Here is a 20,159-nt window from a genome sequence, read left to right as displayed (position 1 = left end):
AGCCAAAAAAAAATTTGGAGATGGATGGAAGCTTGTGATTCGTAAAAACTAGTCAACACGATCGGTACCTTTTATTTAGTATTTTGAAAATTTAAAAATTATTTTTTTAACAATTATGGTAAATTTAGAATTATTATAACACTGGCATGTAACGTGCTTTTCTCTTTTTTTTTCTTCTTTAACTATTCTTAAAATATAATATAATAATTAATAAATTATAATAAATAGAAAAATTTAATGACCAAATTTTGTTGTATATTAAGTAATGAATTTTAATAATAGACGAGTACAAAACTCGTCGTTAATATCAGTATCATTAGTACTAATATTCACATAACTAATGTAGAAGTTCGCACAATAACCCTAATACATCAACTTCCATCAGTGTTATTAATACCAACATCTATATGACAATTAGAGAGCTCTACATAATAGCCTCTATGCATAAATTTCATCATTAATGCCCATCCTTTGCCAGGATATTTTTTTTTTTACATCATCCGACTATTTTTGCAATGTAATATATAACAAATTATAATAAATAAAAGACTTTATTAAATAAATTTTTATTATGTATTAAGCAATTGATAGTCTAAGTATATTAATAACAATGTCATTAATATCTATTTTTACTAGGCAAATAGAGACCTCTGCACAAGATGAGCCTTTGTTTGAGATTTATATAATAGATTGGTTTTCAATTTTATATGATCATTTTAGATGACATCTTGGAATTTATCAATTATATCATTCATTACCATAAAAATATAAAAAGTTTTATATATCATATTTGGGTATGCTCAAGTAAAGATCTCAGCCAAAAGGAAAATATTGAGCTCCATGCAAGTGGAATATTCGTTGAAATTGGAATAACAAGTAAAAATGGATAACTTGTAATCACAAGATATATAAGCACAAGTACAATAGACGTCATAAGTCTATAGCAAGGAACAATTGATAAAGATGGCTGAATATATGCTCACTCTGGTTGATGTACTTCTGTATCTTTGTACAAATATTACCAGATAGTGGATGAAGATTAAATGGCTTAGGGGATCAATATACGAGGAATATCCAACAAAAAGGTTGCGAACCTTTAAATGTTTCGGAATTCAGAAAGCACACTATTGTAGACGGATACTTTTCCCCCTCCTTTCAAGACACTGGAAAAAATCAGGTTTGTGCTTAGAGATAAGGGGTTTAGTTAAGAGGGACTAATTTATAAAACTATATCATGTAGTAAAATGAGAGAAAAATACTACATTGTGGGCAAGTAATATATATGGAGCTTGACTGAACTTCCATTGGATAGATCTTGATTGTAGATTGAGGAATCGAGATTTCAATGCATTGGATTTGTTTATTAGAATTCATATTGTTGCTGCCAATCTATAGATCGTTGACGTGGGTTGCTCTCGTCGATCAAAAGAAAACAAAAAGGCCAATGAACTCGCAAGGGCTTTAGGCCCTGTTTGGGGGAGCTTTTGGAGGGCCAGAAAGTGCTTTCTGGCCCTCCAAAAGTACTTTTAGATGAAAAACTGTGTTTGGTAAATTTTTCAAAAAGCTGTTTTAGCTTTTGCGGGAAGCTGAAAACAGCTTTTGGGAGGAAGCTCCAATTTGGAGCTTTTGGGAGGAAGCTGTTTCAGCTTTTTCGGAAAGCTGTATTTTTGACAAAAATGTCCATATTAAAATAACATAATTACATAGTTTGTCCCTTTATAAACCTAAAAATCTGCTGGAGTCAAGAACCCTAGCCGTCAAACTCCTTTCCGTAAGAAAAAGGTATTTTTCTTTTCAATTTTTGTATGCATCTCTTGAACCATATTTTAGAAGAAAATTTTTTTTAATCCTTTTATATACCTTCCAAAATCAATCTATTGTTTTTTTTTTATTATTATCAACCTCGCGGCCCACGCTGAGGTCCTCCTCGAGTGTGGACCACGAAGAAGAGCCCCTGGATCGTGGAAAATTATTTTATGGAAAATTATAAAAAATTATTATGGAAAATTCTTTTATACTAATAATTATAATATTTTATACTTTTATTTTTGTATTATACTATAAATATAATATCATATTATATTATATCATAATACATTAATATGTTATATTAAATAATTTAATATTATGTTATATTATGAAAAATTAATTTATACTAATAATTATAATATTTTATACTTTTATTATTGTATTATACTATAAATATAATATATATTACATTATATCATAATACATTAATATGTTATGTTAAATAATTTAATATTATGTTATATTACCAAATATTAATTTACTCTAATAATTATATTACTATTATGCTATATTAACATAATATTATTTTATATTACAATAATATTATACTATATCATATATTTATATATTAATTTATGTTATGTTTTGTTATGTTCTGTTGTATAATACTATGCAATATCCTTTATGGTAATTTTGTCATACAAAAGTACTTTCTCAGTTTGTTTACCAAACACAAAACAAAGTACCACAGCACTTTACGAATGTAGTTACCAAACAGCAAACAACTTTTTATAACAGCTCTATTTCAGATAGCTCTACTTCCAACAGCTCTACTTCCAACAGCTCTACTGCCAACAGCTCCCCCAAACAGGGCCTTAGTCGGTTACTCTTTTTTTTTTGGAGGGGGGGGGTAAAAACGGCAATTCATATAGCTTTAACGTGAGTACATCTAGCCAAATCAGAAGAAAGTAAAGAGTATAGAGTAGTAGGAATGTCAGCAACCAATGTCCAAAAGAAATCTTTGGAATGCCGGACGACATAGGAGGCGACCTAATCAGTTGCTTTGTTCGCCTCCCGATACACATGTGCTGCCTGAAAAACTTCCATCTCCTGGGCCAATCTACGGATCTTTAGGATGAGAGGATGACCGTCACCGTACCTATCCACACTCCGGATCCAAGCTCGGCGCCGAGCACCCTCCTCACATAGGATAAACCCTCCCAAGTAACCCGCAACTTTGCCCCAACAAAAGTGAGCCCTGACATGCGACGACCACCAGCTGCCACCAGCCTACGAAAAGAGTCTCTGATCACAAATTCCACACTCCAAAAACACCATCCACCGACCTGCTACCGTCAAAGTTCACTTTGAGATAACCAAGGAGTGGAGGCACTTATGAAACAAGGGCATCCTGGAATGCCGGTCACCTTTCATGGAGGGTCTTTAAGTCTATTTATAGCTAAAGGATATAGAATTCCTAGAAATTGCATTCTAATGGCGTAGGATTGTGTTATAACCATCGGAGATGCTGATGTAACCGTATGCGATCCGATTACAATCGCTTGGGATCATATTATAACAATCTATGATTATATCATAACTATAGCGCAATGTGCTGTAACCGTCTGGATGAATGGGTGCTAGCTGTGACTTGCACCTCTGGCCATGGTCCGAGATGAGAGAGCCCTAGTTGGCTTAGTGCTAAGCTAAGCGATTGTCTAGCCAAACTGGTGAGCTTGACCTTAGAGGTTGGTTGCTTCTACTCTGCTCAGCTTGATCGTCAAGCTGGTTGAATCTGATAGTGCCGCATCATCATATCACAAATCACCCATGATCAGCGAAGAAATGTCACAAATGGTTGAATCTGATAGTGCCGCATCATGTCACAAATCACCCATGATCAGCGAAGAAATGTACACGGAAAATCTGTCAACTATCATCCATTCTCAAATTCATACGTTCCCAAACAACAGCGGTATTTGTCAATTTTTCTCTGCATTTAGTGGAATGCATGTGCAAATATATGGACGCTTGCAATGAAGAGAACTGCACGGTATATAAACACGAGTGGGTTAGGAAGTTAAAAGGATTGCAATATAAGAGGAGGACTCTAATCCAAAGTCCTCCATGTACTCCTCTTGTCCTGTGGACATGCTTAATAAAAAAGAGGTAGTTCAAAAAGTCTCTAGAATTGTAATTCGAGGTGGAAATGGTTTAATTTGAACGGTGGTGACGACTCGAGCTAAATCCTAGGATTGCAATGGCTTGTCGGCACAAAGTATTGGTGCTTTTATAATATTTAAGATTAAGACAGGATTAGGATGACTACGATATGCAAACAGATGACTTAACAGCATGAGAAACAAACGCAGAAAGTGATCGATGACTCCGATTGCTTGACTGAGAGGTCTGGATGAAAAGACCGGAAACCAAATTTGCTTAATAACTATATACAGAAGAAAACATATCCAGGGATCAAGTAAATAAAATGCCACGGTCATCATTACATTTATCACAACAAACATAAGAAATACGGCACAATCCAAGATCGTAGAAGAAAAATCTTCCAAAGTGAAACATCAGCATGACGCTCCAATTCAATCTATTAACCTTAAGTACAAAGAGCCAATAGCAGGCACATGTTTTTAAATTCTGTTTCTGAAACTAATTTCCATTGCAACAACCAAAATGGTTGAATGAACCAACCCCCCCACCATCAATAAAAAACAGAAAAGAAAAAGAAAAAGAAAAAGAAAACACCAGTATGCATGAAACTTAGTTCGCATCAAATACTTCATGATAGAACTAGCAAATTAAAACCACTGGCATCATCATTCGCTTAGATCTCCAGAATTTACTGCGCCCATCGAAATGTTAACAGTTTCCATATCAACTTCACATGGAACCATGGACCTCCAGCGAATTCTGAAAGATTTATGTTCTCTCATCTCCAACTGATAGAAATAACAAGCTATGGAATGCTGAACCCCAGTTGGATGCTTATCTTCTGGTGAAGCTATTCCCAAAATAATGTAGACATATCCTGGTTGAGGATAAAGAAAAAAAAAAGTCTAGATGCAAAGGATCTAACACTTGGCAACAAGCACATCTATTGGTGGGAATTTTTTTTTTTTTTTTGGGTACAAGTGAGAAATGAAAACTCTAGCTGTACAGACCTGTTGTGAACGTGAGGCCTCTCATTTTGCTTGCCTCTGAGATACCACAGAAGTGCGCGCATCCACTTGTGCTTCCCGCTTCCTTTTATTGCGAGAGCTGTGCCTCGATCTCGAAGATCTACCTGTCTTCGGGGAACGTTTCTCCATGTGATCTTGATTGGCAGCCATCTTATCCGATGGAAGTTCAGGAGGAGCATCAGGCCATGGGGTTCGTTTTGCAGGAACAGTAATATCCAAAGGTGGATATATTACCCATCTGCATGCACAGAAAAGCATAATGGCAATGGTAAAAAAATAATAGAATGTCTCACTTTACATCTAGCATCTAAACCTTTGAAAGTATTCCTGCTAAAAATGGTCAAGAACTAAACCATGGAATTTTTCCAGGCTCAGTGATATAAAGAATAGAGCAACCAATGAGACCCATTACCAGACTGGCACGTTCATTATAATTCTGAAGCACATCAATGATACATCTTCAAAAATTAAAATATGCATCATTACCATAAAAATCGTGATTCCAAAGTGTTATTTAGGAAATTATCTAAAAGTAATACATCATCAAAGGCGAGGTTAATTGTAAAGTTAAGGTATTGGGCTAGTCAAATAGATGCAATTTATCATAAAGAGTATGTTAATATCAAGCTATGTTAAGAATGAAGCAGTTTCCTGATAGTATTTGTCTCAGTGCACAGAGAGAGATTTGCTACCAACAAAGAAATCTGCTAATAAGTCCCAAGAGAAAATTTGACAAGGCAATCAATATTCTGTTACAATACATGTTATAGACTAATGCAAATATTTTAGCTCATACATGTTTAATGCATTTTATATGTTATACACTTTCATCCATCATATGAACCAGTATATATGGTTTGAATATATAATCTCTACACGCATGAAAGAAATTCTTTAATGGTCTTGCTTAAAAGATCAAGTTTTCTGTAGCCTAGTGTTTTTATCTCTACCCCTAATGTAACTGCAAATTTCAAGATTTATAAGCTCAAATCTTTGTCTAAGACTTGAAACTTTTCACATGTATATCTAGTAGGAACCAACCATCACAAAAAAAAAAAAAAATCCAACTCCACAGTTTCATCGCCCTTGGTCTGTGCGACCTTTCTTTATTTGAAAAGCATCATTAAGGCAACTATTGAATCCTTCTACTCAGTTCACATATGTGATTTTCCATTTTTCCGCGACAACCGGATACATTTTCACTTTTTAACACTGATTTGTTTCACATCAGGTTGAAAGAATGGAGGTCTCTGTGAATTTCACATCCCTAATTTATATATTTCCTAGATTCTAGAGTATGTAGTCCGCCTCTTTTCTCTCCTATCTTCACCTAAAGTGTTGATAGCTTTAAGTCTTAAATGATCTATCCTTAGCCTTCCTCTCTGCGACACTGGCATGTCCAAATGGAGAAATTTAAGTACTCATTAATCATCTCTAGTTTGCAATATGTTCAAAAAAGTGATCTTTAGATTTAAAAGCTTCATTTTCTCATCCAATGTTCTTTCATTGATTCCTACTACAAAATTAGAGATCCCCGGGTTCTGAATTATAAGTACTTGGACATTCTATTTGTTGATAATGTCCTATTATTAGATGGTTTCTTGGATTTCTTGTTAACCATACATTTGTTGGCTCCATATTTCCTTACTAGTCTTTAGGTCGTATCTTGCAATCCAGCATTTTTGTGAATTGATTTTGACATAGCTTCTTCAAGCTAGCTGACAACACTTGTAAGTCATTATATAGTTACACATCTCAAACATACTCTAAACACCTGGTGTTCATCTGGTTATCAGAGCTAGCGTTTCCAGCCCTGAGGCTGACAATTTCTTCATATAATTTTCCAACCATCTGATTTCAGCCCTTGATTCACAGTCTTGATTGTTGTCCAATACTGGTGCGGACACGAATACTAGACTGATTACTTTGCAGGATTATGGTTGTCGCAGGAAGACGGTCCAGCCACTTTCATTGTGGCTGGATTGATTGATTGATGTTTTTCTTTTATTATTTATTTTATGTGGGTAGGATTAATTTGCATATTGTCTTGTGAGGACCTCTTTCGAATTGTTTTTTTTTTCGTTGGGACTTATTTGTTATTTGGTGGCCCTATATATATATATAGGGCATGCATTTGTTTATTTTTAATGAATTAATGCATGAAAATTAGTCTTCTTCTTCCTCCTCCTCCTCTCCTCTTTCCCTTCTTCTTCCCCTCTTCCTCTTCTCTTTCTCTCTGCATTCCAATCCCTACATCCGTCCTGCATCAGCTTTGGTATCAGAGCAGGGCTGACTTTGCCTCTGTTGCTGAAGTCGAAGGATCCGGTTTATGGACGGACCCCCGCCGATTCCTTTTCGGCCTTTTCCTCATCTGTATTTTGCTAGATCATTTGCACCGCAAACGCCGGAACGCACGGAAGGACGTCGCACGGCACGTACTCCGAAGAAGAAGGGTCGCTCCCTTTCTTCCTTATTCTCTTCCCTGTTCATCGCCTCACCCACTGTGAAGAAAGAAAAGGCAAAACCCTCCCGTCGGTCGACTGCTACCCGGCGTCAATCCACAGATCGCCTTCGCAAGACGCCGTCGCCGCCTTCACTTCCCACCGCCGCTGCCTCCGACGCTGTCTCCCTTCCTTTCCATCCTTCTCTCGGATCTCACGCAGTGAAAGGCTCTGTCGCCGGAAACCCCCAAGGCAGCCCGGGAGGCAATTAAGCCGGCCTCCTCGTCATTTTCTCCTCCGACTGTCACTGTGCAAGCATCATCCACCGCAACCGTTTCGCCGCGCCGCCGATTCACCTTCGATCGCCGCCGATTCGCCTTCGGTCGCCGCCGTGCTTCCCCGGAGGTTTCGGCAGCATCTTGCTGCCACCGACCGTGGCCGGATCCAAGTGAAGGACGTCGCCGCCTCGTTCACTGCCGCACCAGCACCCCGCTCCACCGGCGTAACGCCTCCCCGCAACCACCGCCGCGAAATCAGGTGCGACCGTCGGATTCGTCGAAGGTGGAAGAAGATCCACAGTGCGGGTACGATCTCGACCCGTTAACCCATTATCCATTAACCCGAATCATTTCAAAAAAAAAAAAAAAAATTGTGGATCGGACTGTCTTAGTGGGTTGGGTCTGTTAACCCGATAACCCGACAACCCGATTTGAGTCAAAAAAAAAAAAAAAAAAAAAATTTAAGTGACGCACGTGACGCGTAAGTCGCGCACGTACGGGAGGCTTCCTCCTTCCTTCTTTCTCTCTCCCGATTCTCTGGTTTTTTTTTTTCCTCTTTTCTTCCGACCACCGGTTCCCGTCAACCCCACACCGCCTCTTCTCCGCCGTCAACACCTCCGCCCACCGTCACCGCTGCCGCCGCCCATTCTTCCGCTTCACCACGTCTCCCGCTTCTTTCTTCTGCCATAGTGGTGATATTCCGCCGGCATTCATCCCGCCGAGTCCACCACCACCACCGTTTTCCGCCCTCCCACCACCGCCAATTTCTGCCTTCCACTGCTGTCAGCGCTCCCCGCCCGCTCCCCACCGCCGCTGCCACGCCTGCTGCTGCACCACCGCGCTGCGCGCCGCCCCTGCACTTCTTTACTGCCGCTCGCCGCTGCTAAGTCGCCGCCGCACCGCCGCTAGAACTCGCCATCGCCGGTCACCGCGCCATCACGGTCATCATTGGTGGTCCATTTCACGAACTGTCCCGACCAAAGCCGCCATCAGCTTCTCCGACTACCTTCAGGGAGGTACCAGTGACCACCTTCTCCGCCATCAGCTGTCATAGAGCTTCCGTCCAGCCTCAGCTTCTGTAGACCACGTCTCTTCCGCGCGCACGAGTCTCTCTCCAGACCAGGTCAGCGCTGTTCTCCCATTTCCTGCAGATTCAATTTGCTCAATTAAGTTGGCATTAATTTTCTTAATTTGTGCGTGGTAATGCGTCCACAAATCCAAAATACACGCGTTCACACACGTTCACAAGACAAACAGAAACCCTAGTAGTAGCACTTTTAATATTGACTGTGGAGCTAGATCAACTCGGGAAAACATACGTGGCTCCGTCACACCTTGCATATTCCGAAAACTTAGTACTACTGGACTGCACTACTTGTTGGCCTGCGTCTTATATTAATTTTCAGTTTGCAATAACTATTTGCTATGTAGTAGTTTTAGTTTATATTGAGCATCTACTTTGCAATTGTGAATTCATTTCATGCATTAGGTCTACTTAGGAACCTTTATAGTTGGTCGGCTAATACATTTTGTCATTCATTTTATGCATCTACGTAGTGGTCGTGTCGCATCTCATCTTGAGTCCCCCCTAGACATGGATTCCAAAATTGAAGCCCTATTAAAAGCTATCCACGACACTAATGATCAAGTCCAAAACACTAATGCCCAAGTTCAAAAAACTAATATTCAAGTCCAAAATACGAATGCCCAAGTCCAAGCAAACAACGCCCAAATTCATGACCTAACCACAATGTCCACCCAGGTTAATGCCCGACTCGATTCAATTGAGGTTTCACTTCAAAGGGTTCTTGAATCCCAAAGAGCTAGTACTCCCCATTTACCGGGTGTTGATGAGGACGACATCTTAGAACAACAAGCCTCGGCTCGGCAGGGCAACTTTGATAATAGGTCTGTTCCAGGTCACCATTACGCCTTCCCTCGCCCTAGAGGACCTGGTCCCATTCCTCCTGTTGATAGAGGTCACCGGTTTACCGTAGAACCTAGAGAGCCTCGTGACCCTGATGAAGATGTAATGCGAGGCATTAGGATTGAAGCCCCTACTTTCGATGGTCGTCTTGATCCGAAGGTCTTCTCCGATTGGTTACACGAAATGGATCACTTCTTTGAGTGGTACAATCTGTCGGAGGAGAAAAAGGTCCGATTCGCTAGAATGAAACTCCTTGGTCGAGCTAAGTTGTTTTGGCAAAACACCGAACAACTGTTAGCCAGGAGACATCAACCTGCTATTACCGATTGGGTAGAAATGAAAGAAAAATTAAAAGAAAAATACCTTCCATTAAGTTATCAATCTGACCTCTTAGATCGATGGAACAATTTAAGACAAGGTAGCCGCACAGCTACTGAATACATCGCCCAATTTGATGAATTTATGATGCGTAGTAATGTAGCTGAAGATGAACGTATGATCTTGAGCCGATTTCGACGAGGCCTAAATGATGAGCTTAGGAAAGAACTTGTCCTTCGTGAAGTGACCACCTTAGACCAAGCCTATACATTTGTGCAAAATTATGAACAATTCTCCAAATCTATGTTTGCTAGGCGCCCTGACACCAGGCGGGTCCCCACTAGTGCCCAACCATCTGGACCCAGACCCCCAGTCGGTTCTGTTCCTCCTAAACCCTTTTCTTCTCCACCTATCCAAAACCGAGATATTAAAGGCAAAGGAATTTTAGGTGAACCTCCAAAAACAAGCTCACGAATTCAGTGCTTTAAATGCCAAGGGTTTGGTCATGTTGCCTCCCAATGTGCAAATCCGACCCTAGTTATTGACACACATGAACAGAAGGATGACATAGATAATTTGGAGGAACAAATTTATGAGCCTAATTTAGATGATATTCAAGATGTCGAAGACGAAACTGAGGAAGAATCACATTTTTTAGGCTGCCTCCGACCTAACCCCCAGAAAATTGCCCACGAACTTGATCAATCCACTATGAATGTAGTAAGGTGTGCAATTACCCAGCCTAAAGAGACTGATGACTGGAGACGAACCTCAATTTTCCACACTTACATTAAATGCGGCGAAAAAGATTGTAAAGTTATCATTGATAGCGGGAGCTGCATTAATGCGATATCTTCCAGCATTGTCGCCCGCTTGGGTCTGACTCCTGTGTCCCAACCTCAACCTTATAAGGTCTCCTAGATCGACACGTCATCCATTCACATTAAGGAACGGTGTCTTGTACCTATTCAAATCCTCTCTTATAAAGACACTGTCTGGTGTGACGTACTCCCAATGGACGTAGGTCATCTGATATTAGGTAGGCCTTGGTTGTTCGATCTCGATGTCACCATCTACGGTCGAACTAACTCTTGCTCTTTTGTATTCCAGGGTAAAAAGATTAAGCTTAATCCTTTACGGCCCCAAACGCTAAATAAGAGTACGGAAAAGAGTAAATCAAAGGGGAAGGAACTGCATATCCTTAACCCCACGGAATTTGAGAGGAACGTCCTTAAGGACTCTCCGGTGTTTGCCCTGCTAGTTAAAGAACTTCAGCCACATCTTAAAAGCACATTATCGGCTGAATCCCTCGCTATTCTCGAGGAGTTCAAAGAAGTTTTTCCTGAAGACCTTCCAGATCATTTACCCCCTTTGCGTGATATTCAGCACGCCATTGATCTAGTCCCGGGAGCTACCCTTCCTAACTTGCCCCATTATCGAATGAACCCTTCTGATCATGCAGAGCTCCTAAAGCAAATTAACGAGCTTCTACAAAAGGGATTTATTCGAGAGAGTCTAAGTCCTTGTGCCGTACCTGTCCTTCTTACTCCAAAAAAGGATGGGACTTGGCGAATGTGTGTAGACAGTCGGGCTATTAATAGAATCACGGTCAAATACCGTTTTCCTATTCCCCGGCTCGACGATATGCTGGATATGATGGCAGGTGCCACGATTTTCTCCAAGATTGACTTAAAAAGTGGCTACCATCAAATCCGGATTCGTCCAGGAGATGAATGGAAGACAGCCTTCAAGACAAAAGATGGCCAAACCGAAGTCGTCAACCGAAGTCTAGGTAACCTTATGCGTAGTCTCGTAGGGGATCACAATCGTAACTGGGATTCTATTCTGCCTGTCGCCCAATTTGCATATAATTCGTCGGTCAATAGATCTATCGGGATGAGTCCATTCGAAGTGGTCCATGGTTATAAAGCTCGCAAACCTGTAGATCTCCTACCTATGTCCCCCCATATTCGCATTTCTGAGTCTGCACATGCATTTGCACAACACATTCATAATCTGCATCAGGAAATTAGCAAGCGCATTCATATGAGTAATGCTCAATATAAGCTACAAGCTGATTCTCATAAGCGAGATAAAACATTTCAAACTGGGGATTATGTTATGATACGTATTCGGCCTGAGCGGTTTCCATCTGGAACCGTCAAGAAACTGCAGGCTCGTAGTGCTGGGCCCTTTCGGGTATTGCAACGAGTGGGTACTAATGCTTACGTTCTTGATCTTCCCTCTGATTTTGGTATTAGCTCCACTTTTAATATTGAGGATTTGGTTGCTTACAAGGGCCCCCTTTCTATTCCTACTGATCCTTTCGCTCCGCCATCACTTGAGCTTGATGATACTCCTATTCTTGATTCCATCTCATCCCCGACCACTCTAGCTTTACCACCAGCACAAAAAGAACATATTGATGCCATTTTAGATGAGCAGACTGTTTCTACCAGTGATGGGGGTGTTCAGCGTTTTCTGGTTCGTTGGCGAGGACGCCCGGAGTCTGATACTACATGGATTACACGTGCGGAGTTACAGCGCATTGACCCAGATCTTTTGGAGTACTACCAGAGTCATTCGTCGGGGTCGACTTCTTCTTACCCGGAGGGAGTTGGTGCGGACACGAATACTAGACTGATTACTTTGCGGGATTATGGTTGTCGCAGGAAGACGGTCCAGCCACTTTCATTGTGGCTGGATTGATTGATTGATGTTTTTCTTTTATTATTTATTTTATGTGGGTAGGATTAATTTGCATATTGTCTTGTGAGGACCTCTTTCGAATTGTTTTTTTTTCGTTGGGACTTATTTGTTATTTGGTGGCCCTATATATATATAGGGCATGCATTTGTTTATTTTTAATGAATTAATGCATGAAAATTAGTCTTCTTCTTCCTCCTCCTCCTCTCCTCTTTCCCTTCTTCTTCCCCTCTTCCTCTTCTCTTTCTCTCTGCATTCCAATCCCTACATCCGTCCTGCATCAAATACTCTTTGAATTGGTAGCCTTGGAATGTATTTCTGGCTACAAATTATTGCTATTAAACTAAATTCTTGTTTCCCTTCAATGTTCCATCAGATGTTACAGAAAAAACTGTCATATTCCAATATGCAAATTGAACTTCAAATTTAACTCCATCCTATTCCAGAAATCTGAATAGACAATGATTGATTTTACTGTAAACTAAAAACTTTCTAATGATAAAATATGCACCCATGATCATGTTTCATAAGAATAAAAGTTGGTGCTAGGATACCCATTGTAGCTATTTAATATGATCGCGATGATGTATATATGCTTAAGGCACATAATTTCACAATTACTATTTCTTCATCCACATATTCAAGATTTTAAATCCCGTAGAACGGGCTATCCCGGAATGCCCATGGAACAGGACATGCCGCCGTCCTACTCGTCACGACATTTGGGGCACAAGGTGTCCTAAGATAAGCCGATCGGGATGCTGGAACAATGGTGGGACGGTCATGACCCAACACTCGAGATGGTATTCACACCCGACCCACCCACCACTCTAACACGCATATACATATACAAACTAGTGCGAATATTGCAAAAATGGAGTCGCGTGTGTGCCTATGCTGGAAGTGAGAAACACAATATCACTAAATTACCCTTACACAAAGTGATGATGACATTGTAAGTTCATGCTATCATGTTGCAATACAAGGTATAATCATATACTCATTATGTGCATATAAATCTCAATCTCATGATCGAAAAGCTGACCCAACAACTAAGGTTGGTCATGATGCATTTAAGCACAACTCTAGAATTCCATCTTTGTGTGTCAATGTGGCTATGGTTTATAATACGTAAAATTAAAAAAGGCTCTCGATTACAGAACATATGCTTTATAAAGCTTATATGTTCTAGAGGGAATCTCGATTCATCATGTTTGAGACTATATCTTTTTAAGTAATACTTTGCATTTGGACATGTCTGGAAATATACAAACCGTGAAGAAAGGAAAGAAGCGGCAAGAAAAAATAGCAAGCATTGAAAAGCTAAAGACACATGCAAAACGAACTAGAAAAACCAACATGGACCAAATTCTTTCTCCTCTTTTTTTTTTTTTGCTTAAAAAAGGAGAGGGGGGAGGAAGGGACAAGCCCACCCCTGCGTAGCAGCACCCACTGGGCCCCCACCCCGCCAGGAGAATGTTCGATGCGGGCAGAAATGACCGTGTGTTGGGCATCCCGGCCGATTTTACTCATACCCTCCCCATCCGTGGGCCCGGCTCGGTGATCCCTCTGGGCTCCGGCACGAACCCTCCATGTGAGTACGTCACACCTGGCACCACCGAGGCTATCAGCAGACCAATAAGCCCTCCCAAACCCCGTGTCCGAGCAGGGAGCATCCGGTCTCCTCAATTTAATCGACGCCTGCGTGATTCGAACTCGGAACCACTTGGTTAAAAGTAAGGCCCAGTTCCACTGAGCTACCACCTTAGTTGCTTTTTCTCCTCTTTAGTGCCTTAATAGCCAGTCTATATAAGCAAACAAGAATTTCTTCTCCTTTTTTCTCTTTGGGGCATGCGTTCATCTTTTTCCGCATGATTTGGTTAAGAAGACAAAATGTCTCTATAGTCTCTTTGTTAACTTTATGCATATTTTTTGACAATGTCAACCATGCTAGGCTGTTACCAAATTTCAACTTCAGTTCAAAACTAAAATGGCTAACTATGCAGCTTTTGAATAAATTCCCAAATGTTGTCAACTTCCCAACCTAGACACTGTTACCCAAATGTTGTCCACCCATTTCTAATACACAGACACAATACTATATGTAAAAGCTGTCAAAATATCATATACCATAATGTATCAAACTAATTTCCGTACCATCCATAAATATCAGAATGAGTTGGCCCATCATAGAACACATAATCTATATGTCAATAGAGGAGGTCTTGATAACAAACAATGAGCAAAACCAAAAAAGATAAATGAAAATAAGATTCTACATTGATAGGCAAGTTAAGTGCCTATAGTTATCCTACAACCTTTCATGTACTTACAATCAATACAACCCTATCATCAGATGGGTCAGCATATATGGTGAAGCCACCAGCAATGCTATAAGCAGCCTCTGATTCCCAACTACTTGATAGGCCTATCTACACTAGAGATCAAACATGGCAGCAACTTCATCATCATGCTCATGATCCTCAATATCATTATGGTCCACTGTTCGGTATGCTGGCCAGGTTAAACCAATCTGATCGTACCACTCAGACCATTATTCCTAACTTGATAAATCAACCAAGCTTAGTCCAAGCCCAACTACCATGTCCTTGGTCTAAATTAGTGATGGATCAGCGCCGTCAGTAAAATACTAGTCCATTATTATCCATTCTCTTCTTCAGAAAGTACAAGTAGTCATCCTATTTGATGTCAAGTATCCATCCTATCACATCTTTTCTCTTTTTTTTTGTAATATTTCCATTTTATAAGCTGAAGCCAAGTTCAAATACCCTCTTGATATGACCAGGCTAAGCCTGATAGTCACAAAGCTTGGGTTGCCCCAATCCTTTTGAAGTCATGCAGAATAGAAACATGCATTATTATATGAACCCGATGCTTGCTAGATTCACTACATCAAACGATCTTTTGATGTATAATCCAAAGCTGTAGATGGCATTCTTAACCTTCCCATAACTTTGCATTGGGTTTTTTTTGGTATAAGAATTTATTTCAGAAACCCATTTACGATAGTTTGCAGTTCAATATATATTTCGTTCTGAAATCTATCAGATGATGATGTGTCTAAAGTGGCACCTTATGCAGATGATGTCATTATGGTCAATGTTTCTCCTTATCCTCTAATGACGAAAACTTAATGTGTCCAACGCACGAGACCATAAGAACTTTCAAGAAGTTATTATGATAGTGAATTTCTTGGAATGTTCAACGGCATAATACAAGATTTAATTTCCAAAAAAAAACCCATAAATTACAACACTTCTAGCTCCGGAAACTAATGCTGGCAATGAAAAGAGCTATCGAATCAAAAAAATACATCAAAACCCATGACAATTATCAGTAATGCAACGAGGAAAGAAAATTAAGTTAGGATGCAAAGACTAATCAAAGAATAACAGCAAACAACATCAAGAAAGGATTGCAAAGACTCACCCTGGGGGAAACTTGCTATCATAACGGGCATCGACACGCAGCCACCAGAGTAGAACCTTCTTCCCACAGCTCCCAAGAGGCTCAACAAATGATGCATCCTTCAACAGATCCAATGGGCTCTCAATCTCCTCTCCGTTCCTCACCACCTCATCAAGATCCCGAACCCAATCAGGCTTCTGCTCCGCTTCCTTCCACAGCAACTTCGAGTTCAAAACAAACCCAGCCCACTCGAGATTCCGCGGCAGCACCGTCCCTCCATCGCCAACAAAGGTGGCACTTTTATTCACGTACGGCAGCGAATTGAAGGTATGCCAGCCGGCCAATTGGTCCGAGGAGTTGCACGCTGGGCCCTGGATCGGCACCGGCGAGTTCTCTTCCTCCACCTCCTTGCTCAGCTGCCGCTGGGCCGCCGTCTCCAGTTTCCCAGAGTGCGCGAGAATCCCAACCGAGGCCGCCCCCACCCACTTCACCTTCTGGATCTCGTCGAACAGCTCCATGCTGTGGATGTTGCTGTCGTCCGCGAACACGACGATGCCGTCCAATCGCCGCTCTTTAATGACTCTGCTTCCAAAATCCAACCAAAATCCATCAGATCTGACAAGAAAGAAGAGCTCGGAGAAAGAGAACAAGCGCAAGAGCAATTAAATGGATATAAAGGCGAGACCTGAGGGCGTGGAGGCGCATCCGGGACTCGAAGCGGTGGCGGTCGGACCAGCGGAGGGGCATGCGGCCAGGGAAGGGGAGGTGGAGGACGGGCAGGCGGGAGCGGGCGAGAAGGTTGGCGGTCTCGTTGGAGGCGGCGCCACGGCCGGCGGCCTCGACGACGAGCCAGGTGAGGGGATAAGGGATAAGCTGGAGGGAGTGGAGGAGGCCGGTGAGGTGGAGGGCCTGGAAGGTGCGGGAATAGGTCGGGGTGACGACGAGGAGGGGGTGGGGGTTCCTGACGCCATACTGGAGGCGCTGCTCACGCTGGACGCGGCCGAGGATGCGGTGGGCGCTTATGACCTCGGCGGGGTCCGGGTGGGGCCAGGCACGGACGCGGATGCCGTGGCGGCCTACGACGACGCGGCTGGCGGTGGCATTGGGGGGCGGCGGCTGGGGGAGGGAGAGGGGAAGGTCGGGCCGGCGGTGGAGGAGGAGGAGGCCGGGAGAAGAAAGGGGGAAGGAGGGGGAGAAGAGGAAGAGGAAGACGAGGAAGCGGGCGAAGCGGTAGCCGAGGGCGAGGCTGAGGAGGCAGCAGATGGCGTGGAGGAGGAGCCAGAAGAGGCCGGCGGGGGAGCGGATGAGTGGATCGTCTGAGGGGGCGGCGCCGCCGTCAAGTGGGGCAGCGGTGGGGGATCGGAAGCTGATGACCCGGCGATTGGGTTGCAGCGCCGATGGCTTCATCGTGCAGTCGTCGTTCGCCGTATCTTCCGATCCTTTCTCTTGTCGTGGACTCGGCGTTCAGTAGAAGGAGAGACGGTGGAATTTCTAGGAAGATTATCAAAAAGTTTCTCTTTCTAAATCGAGGTCGCGGGGGGGGGGGGGGGGGGGGGGGGCGGATAGATTGCGGAATTCCCGAGGGCAGAGGGCAATGGGGGCCCGAATTCGGACAAGAAATAGGATTAAGCCGCTTTGTACCAAGTTCGGATGTCATCGCCGTCAAGTATGTTTTCCGTCAAACATCGCAACGGTGATGCGACGTGGCAAGACGATTGGCTGCGCTCGGAGCGCCACGGCAGTCCGAATTCTGGACGAACTTCTTGTGCGGCCGTTGGGCGTCCCATTCCCACTTTTGTTCTTCGGAACCGTAACGGATTGAACGGCATGATAATTTTACAGTTGAACGTACGCTTAAAAAGAAAAAAAGTTGTTGATAGATGTTGTAATCACAATTGCTAATGAGGGATTAAAACTTGGACAGATGGATTGTTGCTGTCATGAGGTACCAACTATATTAAGGTCTCGTATACATTGTTGATCCATTCCCTGGTAATTTTAGGGCTCGTTTGGTTCGTGGATTTTCAGGATGTTTATGTTTGATTGACCATCCACTTTTCTGAAAAAGTTACGTATAATTTCTATTATACTCTTAATAAAAATTAGATCTTTAATGGCTTCTTTAATGCTGAATGGTTTTTTAAAAAAAATATAAAAGTAGAGTGATTTCTGCCTCATGGAAAAGTAACTTTTCCATGTTTCTCATGGAAAAGACTTTTCTATGAAATGTTCTTCCTTCTTTTTCCGCGAACCAAATGAGCCCTTAAGCTTTTTGGCCCCAATAACTAGTTAACATGATATGAGAGATCAACATCATGGATCCAAATTCCCATCCAAGCCAGTTTATTTTATGTCATCCATTTGTTGAGTTTTATTCTGTTAACTTACTTTAGATGTTACTTGAAGGCTGAAGCATTCGTAACTCATTGTTATGAGTTGTTCATGACTTGTTTATCCTTCATGTGCATTGTTGGAGCCGCACGTGATTAGAAATGCATACTAGGTCAGATCAAGTTAGGTTTTAACAAATTGAGACCAAGACCGATTACGGGTTTTCATGTCTAAATTGAAGGATTTGGTCGGATGTAAGTTCGAATAATAAAAATATCATAGAACCTACTGAGTTTTCAGGTCTATGAAGTTTAAATCATGACAGGCAAATACTTCACAGTTAATCATAGATGCACTTTATTTAAAGTCCAGTATAAACACCTAAATATATTTTAATATGTAATTATTTTTAGACTTCCTACCCCATGGATTTATAGAATAAGATTTCATGTGCCAAGAGGTCAAAATATATAATTAAACTAGGTTATTAGTCAAAACCAAGTTAAGTTGAGTCTTAAAAATAATGAACCTACATCCAACCTATAATTTTTAGTAGATCCAGCTTTAGATCCATACCCAACCTATTCATTGATGGGTCGAGATTGATTACCAAGCCGAAATTAGGTCCCAAACTAGGTTTGAAGGGTGGATTGACAACCTCATACAAGAAGAGGTGTTCAGGTCTGATTTGCATTACTGGCTCGTTTACTAATGGCTTAAACTTTAGGCTATATTTGGCTTGGAAATAAGAAAAATGAGAACGGTAAAAGTAATACCTACAAGCTTAGATGTGCCATGAGCTAGGCAATTTTTGCTTGCCTAAAGCACACCTTTCTTGGAATAACTTTTGAATCATGACTCTTTTATCAATAAAAAAATTAAAAGTAGCCATAAAAGATACTTTTATGCTAAGGAATAACTTATAACTAGTTGCCTTGGAATAATTATACCTATCATAAACAAGTTCAACCAGTATAACTATTCTTTTGTTCGCCTCATTTTAAGCCTTACACCTACTTTTCTTTTTTTTCTTCTTCTTTTTTTTTTTTGTTGGTACAACAGCCTTATACCTACTTTATGCACGAACTGAATAAAGCTTTAGAGTCCAACAGTTAATTAACCATCACTTATAATTTTGCACAAAGATATCACATTTCATATCATATATCTTTGATCTAATTTGTAAAAAAAAAATCTAGTTTTTAAATTTTGTGAATACAGGCCAGACAGTTCATTCAGACAAGAAATAAAGCAAAGGGCTTGAATTAAACACTTAATTTTAAACAAGAATGTGATATCTTCTTTAATCGAGATAAATAAGAATCCATTCCTTCAAAAAGATAATGTTGGGGAAAAAAATGGATCGCCCTAAAACACGTGAACGCATCGCCGGCACGTGACTGGAGGCGCCCACCTAGAGACGCCCGACCTGAAGGCGCCCGACCTGGAGGCGCCCGACTTCAGGGCTCCCGACCTGGCGCCCGACCAGACGCTCGACTTCGAGACATCCGACCTGGGCACCCGACCTTAACATTCTTGACCTCGGAAGCCCGGCTTCACCATCCACCCGCTGCGGTCACATTCTTCTGCAGCTCGATCGAGGACCATGCCCTGCTACCGCTGTCTACAATTAATGTGCATGGCCTCTGCAGATCTCTGGCTCACTCAACAGTTAATGCGTATGGCCTCTGCAGATCTCCGGCTCACTCAACAGTTAATGTGCATGGCCTCTGCAGATCTCCGGCTCACTCAACAGTTAATGCGCATGGCCTCTGCAGATCTCCGG

General features: G+C 41.7%; 1 protein-coding gene across 3 annotated transcripts; it reads right to left on the bottom strand.

Moving 5' to 3' along the window:
• Positions 1-4,229: 4,229 nt before the first annotated feature.
• Positions 4,230-17,604, bottom strand: LOC103724364 (probable beta-1,4-xylosyltransferase IRX14). 3 transcript variants are annotated; one of them, XM_039129899.1, is made up of 4 exons: positions 16,728-17,590; positions 16,064-16,624; positions 4,926-5,181; positions 4,230-4,792 (listed from the first exon to the last, which is right to left on the bottom strand). In XM_039129899.1, the coding sequence occupies exons 1-3, from the start codon at positions 17,447-17,449 to the stop codon at positions 4,947-4,949; spliced, it is 1,518 nt and encodes a 505-aa protein (XP_038985827.1). In that variant the 5' UTR covers positions 17,450-17,590; the 3' UTR covers positions 4,230-4,792; positions 4,926-4,946. The 3 variants fall into 3 exon arrangements, with proteins under 3 accessions (XP_038985827.1, XP_038985823.1, XP_038985829.1); XM_039129895.1 differs by having other exon boundaries at positions 4,230-5,181; XM_039129901.1 differs by lacking the exons at positions 4,230-4,792; positions 4,926-5,181 and adding an exon at positions 7,142-8,807 and having other exon boundaries at positions 16,728-17,604.
• Positions 17,605-20,159: the final 2,555 nt, after the last annotated feature.

The sequence above is a fragment of the Phoenix dactylifera genome, chromosome 1, assembly GCF_009389715.1.
Source record: "Phoenix dactylifera cultivar Barhee BC4 chromosome 1, palm_55x_up_171113_PBpolish2nd_filt_p, whole genome shotgun sequence".
NCBI classification, from domain to species: domain Eukaryota; kingdom Viridiplantae; phylum Streptophyta; class Magnoliopsida; order Arecales; family Arecaceae; genus Phoenix; species Phoenix dactylifera.
Note: the sequence above shows the minus strand (reverse complement) of the source record. Positions and strands in the feature narration are given on the sequence as shown.